The sequence below is a fragment of the Balaenoptera physalus genome (genome assembly GCF_965194825.1).
Source record: "Balaenoptera physalus genome assembly, chromosome: 2".
Lineage (NCBI taxonomy): Eukaryota > Metazoa > Chordata > Mammalia > Artiodactyla > Balaenopteridae > Balaenoptera > Balaenoptera physalus.
Window position 1 is genome coordinate 172,757,175 of NC_138883.1, and position 6,130 is coordinate 172,763,304.

General features: G+C 42.5%; 1 protein-coding gene across 1 annotated transcript in view; it reads right to left on the bottom strand.

Moving 5' to 3' along the window:
* The window catches only part of FAM107B (family with sequence similarity 107 member B), a 219,513-nt gene extending 216,647 nt beyond the window's left edge, over window positions 1-2,866 (bottom strand). The window contains exon 1 of the mRNA XM_082452937.1: window positions 2,275-2,866. Coding sequence (XP_082309063.1) covers window positions 2,275-2,688 — 414 coding nt within the window. The 5' untranslated portion in view covers window positions 2,689-2,866. The remainder of the gene's footprint in view (window positions 1-2,274) is intronic.
* Between the last annotated feature and the right edge of the window lie 3,264 nt (window positions 2,867-6,130).

The following is a 6,130-nucleotide window of genomic DNA, read 5'->3' on the forward strand; positions in this document are numbered from 1 at the left end:
GTGTTGGGTCTTCGTTTCTGTGCGAGGGCTTTCTCTAGTTGCGGCAAGTGGGGGCCACTCTTCATCGCGGTGCGCGGGCCTCTCACTGTCGCGGCCTCTCTTGCTGCGGAGCACAGGCTCCAGACGCGCAGGCTCAGTAGGTGTGGCTCACGGGCCCAGTTGCTCCGCGGCATGTGGGATCTTCCCAGACCAGGGCTCGAACCCGTGTCCCCTGCATTGGCAGGCAGATTCTCAACCACTGTGCCACCAGGGAAGCCCCATACAGTTTCCTTTTATTGCAAGGTCCTCCCCTTCATCTCTGCCTTTAAAAATCCTAACCCTCCTTCTAGACCAACCTCAAATTCCACCTCCCCTGCAATGTTCCTTTCTAGACCTTCCAACCTCCTTTGAAACGTCTTATGTGTATTTCTCTTTGAGACACTTATATTCAGATTTGCATTAGGACTGGTTCCATCCTAAGGCCTGCCTCACCTCTGTGGTCTATCCTTGGCTTTGTTCATACCAAGTGGACAACAGATATGGATGTTTCCCTGCTGCGTTTAATTGGTTATATTTGAATACACTTATTTACCTTGAACCCCTGTGTCACATATGCCACTAACACAGAAGGATAAAATCAAATCAACCCTTGTACTTGCTGCTATGTTTAGCAACATAGGGTGGGTCCTGGGTTGCTGGAATCTCTACCCAAAAGAAACTCTTCCAGCTCATTAAAATAGTTCATCATTTGTTCCTTTAACTAATGCAGCAGATATAATCTTAGCCATGCCATCCACTAAGCTAACTACGGTACTACTAAAAATGTCTTATTCTGGATGTGGGTATAAACTGAAAACTGGACAAGAAATATTTGGGGTTCTGCTTGTTTTGGATTTTGATTTAGAAAAAAAATTACAGTTCTTGCTATAACAGAGGGCTTGGTGAAATCCTCGGTCCAGTCTCAGAATAGAAGGATGTAGACAGTAGGGCTGAGCTTCAATCATTTAATATAAGCCTGTAGAATGTCAAGTGAAACTATTTTAAAAATCCTGTTTTAATCCTATCTTCACTGTTTGGCAGTTTTCATTGCTTAATGAGACTTCTTGCGTTCAAATCAGCAAGTCAGACGAAAAGCGATTTGTTAAACTAGATAGAAAAAATAATCTTAAAACATCAGAATATCTTAGTAATGGATCCCCAAAGCCTTCTCGGTTTCTTCAATCTGGTCCTAAGCTACATGGTCAGGAATACAACCCCAGAATGCTCAAGGGGTGTCTTTGGAAAACATCATTCAAGAAACCCCGCCTCTACACTGCCTCCCAAATTGAGATTACCAGGAACTTTGAAATGATTTTGTAGCTCAATCCAATCAGAATATTCAACTTGAGGATACGGGGAGGGGGAAGGGTAAGCTGGGACAAAGTGAGAGAGTGGCATGGACATATATACACTACCAAACGTAAAATAGATAGCTAGTGGGAAGCAGCTGCATAGCACAGGGAGATCAGCTCGGTGCTTTGTGACCACCTAGAGGGGTGGGATAGGGAGGGTGGGAGGGAGGGAGACGCAAGAGGGAGGAGATATGGGGATATATGTATATGTATAGCTGATTCACTTTGTTATAAAGCAGAAACTAACACACCATTGTAAAGCAATTATACTCCAATAAAGATGTTAAAACAAACAAACAAACCAAAAAAAAACCAGTTAAAATTCAGTAATTCCAGAAACAGGGAAGTAGATATATAAATAACTCCCTCTCCTGCCTTTGAGTCTCAGAAAATGATCACAGAAACATCCCCATTATGAATAGGTTTATAGGCCAGTTCCTTTCTTTACTGCTATGTGTACAGTGATCGTCCTTTCCAAATTTTCCCAAATATCATGTGATTCATTTTAAGTAGAGGCAACTTTTTAAATTCTATAATCAAACCTTTCTTATTGTGGATCTTCATATAGATAAATTCACAAACCAGTAAAAATTTTTAAATGCTTTTCCAGTCTCTATTTCTCCTCATCTTGTGTTGAGACACTGCTGGCTCTGGAGCATCATGGGCAGGTAAAGGTCAATGTTGGCCATTGCCAAGGCCCTGGTGCTTATTGTCATGGCCTCCCTCCGCATCCTTTGAGAACCTTATGAGAATTTAAAAGGCTTTACACACTTCCTGTCACTAGTAAGAGCTCCCCCAATGTCTCACTCATAACGCTAAACAAGCTTGTTTCCTGAAGGCATTCACCAAACACAGGACTGTCCCCCAACACCACTCCTTCTACAGTAACACTGGGAACACTCACCGCTGGCGTTTCAATAATTGATGGTCTGGGAATAGAAGTCTGAAAAGTAACTGCTTCACAGTCCGATGCCCCATCTAGAGACCTGGGCAGATCCTCACGGGTCTCCGCGGGCTGGACAGCACTGTGGTTACTTGAATTCCGGTTCGCACTGCCATTTCTCTCCGAATGGGTGCCGGAATCTCGCCTTTTCTCTGGAGTTCCTTCTTCCCTTCGTGTGTGACTTGGGTGTCGGCCCGCTTTGGCCTTGGGCTGAACAAAGACGGTGGAAGGGGTATCGGCTGCTCTGGGCTGATCGAAGGGAGCAGTCTCCCTTGTGTTCCCAAAACAAGCAAGCAGAGCTGAGCACGGGAATGGATGCATCCTTCCAGATGGAGATTTCAGTCTTTCAGCCAGCCTTGCCTTCCACCTGGACATGACCTGCAGCGAAACATTACAAAGTTCAAAGGGGGAAAGAAAATTTTCCAGGGATTCTGATCACCTCCATAGTAGGTGACTGTTTCCTTGCCTGAAGAGAAGGACTTTTAGTGGCTGTCCCCAAATAGAAGATTAGGAGATGGCCAGGCCACCTTCCCTGAGAGTCACTCGGCAGCCAACCCCCCTTCGGAAGCATCCATCCCCGGCGATTTCACGCTCTTCCTTCCTTGATGCTGTCAGTGGCTAAAGAAAGCTGTCTGTGAGGCATGTGGTTGACTTGGGTTACAGTACCCAGGCGGGGCAGACACTTCAGTGTAAGGTAGTGCCAAGGCAGTGGACAGCTGCTTCAGATTACCTTGGAGGCATAAAGATAATGTAGCTGATAGCATCCACCATAATAGCGTCAGCCCGTGTATCAATAACATCACAACAGCCACATAACCTTCTTCGGTTACCCCCTTCAAATATTTATTCCCCCCAACAAAACAAAAACCACCCAGTTATGCATCACAAATGAAGACCCCCAAGAGGGTCCTCGACCCTGGAAGCTGTTTCATTATTAAAATAGGAGGCAGACTTGAATCTTTTGTCTGGAGAGATCCATGTTTGGGTCTGATGTCCCAAGAACTTTTCTCGATCTTTCCTGAATCTTCTCCCAAACAAACTTCCTGGCTTCAGGATCCATATTGTCGCCTGGTAACTACAAATAAGTCTTTGTTAATTTGGTTTTTACTATCCATGCTAAGTCCTTTATTAATTTTCAACAACACCAAAAAAAAAAAAAAAAAAAAGGAGCCAACGTGAGCAATTAACACAAATATTATGTATGTGTGAATGTGTGTTTTGTCCATCTACTGTGTATATTACTTAATTTTGGAAAATAACCCCCTTTTGAACATAGATCTATTTTTCAACACATCAATTTGTGAATGGTGAAATAGAATAAGAATAATAAATTATAACCACATTCCAAAAGAATGCTCAAAATTGAGATCTTTCCTTAGCCAAGCATCTGCTAGGAATGTTAAAGAAATATAATACTGTAATGGTTTTCCCATTAATAGTGACTTTCAAGTCAAGATTTCAGGGTATATTGCCCTTTCTAATTTATTTGTTTGCCCTCTCTTTTAATATAATGTCAAGATGTGCTCTTAAGCTCAGACAGGTGGTAGATATTATAGCATGTATCCCCATTTTATGGAGACAGAAACCGATTCTTTGAAATTTGAAGATTCTAACGCAAGATTATGCTGTTGAGAAGGGCTGGTTGAAAGCCCAAGACCCCTGCTATCCTATCTGGTCTCTGAGTCCCATTCGACCTGGCAATCATCTTACCAAAATAACAGCTGTACTAGGAATATTGTCCTGAGTGTGGAGCCGTATTGATAATACGTGACGTCAGATATGGTGTGAGGAAGAGTGGATACAGCATCAAATGAGGAGTTTAGTTTTAGTCTTTACCAAACTTTAGAAATAAAATGTAAAAAGCTGTCATTTACTTAAAGGTTACCAAGTAACAGTCCCTGTACTAACCCAGATATATCAGACTTCCCAGTCTGGAGAGATCATTCTCCTATTAATACCCAAGTACAAGCAGTGCAGATCGCTTTCCGTGGAAGCAGGAGGTCCAGGCCTTTAGCAGGCTCCCCCCACCAAGTATTCCTGGGGAGCCCTGGGCGCTGCATTCTGTGTCTCTTCTGCAGTGACCGCTACCATTCGCTCAGGCAGGATGACTCTGTGATGCTCCCTTACATTCTCCTCCTCCTCAGCACCCTCCCTCCCAAGCAGCTCACAACAAAGCGAGGCTGTAATGGTTAACAAGACTTTACTGAAGACCCGAGGAGGACAGGAAGGAATTAAAGAGAAGAAAAAATAATTCTTAACCCTGGTTTCGTTCACTCATTCATTTATTCATTCAGCTATGTGCCAGGCACCTTCTAGAACTAGAGGGACAGCGGCTAACAGGGCAGCTTTCGAGTGGCTACATTCGGTAGACTACTGGGTAAGAAGGCTCCAAGCCCCTCCCTGAGGTCTGTCTCTCTCTTCTTGGCCCTGAACTTGCAGCTCCTCTGTAGAGACCACTGTACCTCCCCCAAGGAGCATTCACGAGAGCAATAGCCAGAGGGCAGCTCCAGCCCACCGAGAAGAGTGGCTTCTTGTTACTAGTGTGGTCGCTAAGTCCAACCTAGAATGACAGCATTAACAGATAACGGTGATTGAGTGTTCAGTATCAGACATGAACCTCAGGAAATTAACTCATTTAATCCTCACAACCCTAGGAGAAAGGTGATATATTAATCCTCGTTTTTACCCATTAGAAAAACAAGACACAGAAACTGAAGTAACTTGCCCAAGGTCACAGCACTGCTGAGGAAGAGAGCCAGGATTATGAGCCCAGGCAGCTTGGCCTCAGAGTTCATGCTTTTACTTACTATACAGTATCACTTTCCAAACACACACACACACACACACACACACACCACACACTCCAAAGAGGAACTTCCCAACAACCTTCAATTCCAGCACTCTACCTCTGGGGATTTATTCTACAGATAAATACATGTGCATAGAGGTATGTCCAAGAATGTTCATGGCAGCAGGGTTTGTAATCACAAAGTTAATTGTTAATCAGTAGAAGACAAGTTAATATATAAGAAAATAGCCATACAGTTGGATACTATGTAGCAATTAAAAAAAAAAAAAGGATGTGTGTTTTGTTTTTTTTTTAAAAGGATGTGTTTTTTTTTTAACTATCTAGCCGGCAAAAAAATGGGCAAAATATCTGAACAGACACCTCATCTAAGAAGATATACAGATAATAGGTAATATATGAAAAGATGTTCAATATAATTTCTCATTAGAGAATTGCAAGTTAAGCAACAATGAGATACCATTATACACCTCTTCAAATGGCTAAAATCTAAAAAAGCTGACAATACTAAATGCTGACAAGAATGCAGAACAACAGAAACTCTCATTCATTACTAATAGGGATGCAGAATGGGTCAGCCACTTTGGAAGACAGTTTGGCAGTTTCTTACAGAGCTCAGCATAGTCTTAGCATACACCTGGGCAGTTGTGCTCCTAAATACTTAGCAACTGAGTTCAAAACTTATGTCTACCCCAAAACCTTACACAAATGCTTATAGAAGTTTATTCATAATCACTAAAAACTGGAAGCACAGTATGTCCTTTAATATGTGAATGGATAAACAAACTGTGATACACCCATACAATGGAATGTTATTCAGCAACAAAAAGAAAGGAGCTGTCAAACCTCAAAAAGACATGAAGGAACCTTAAATGCATATTGCTACGTGAAAAAGGCCAGTTTGAAAGGGCTATCTACTGTATGATCCCAATTATATTATATTCTGGAAAAAAGAAACTACAGAGATAATAAAATGATCAATGTTTGCCAGGGGTCCTATGGGGGTTGGGG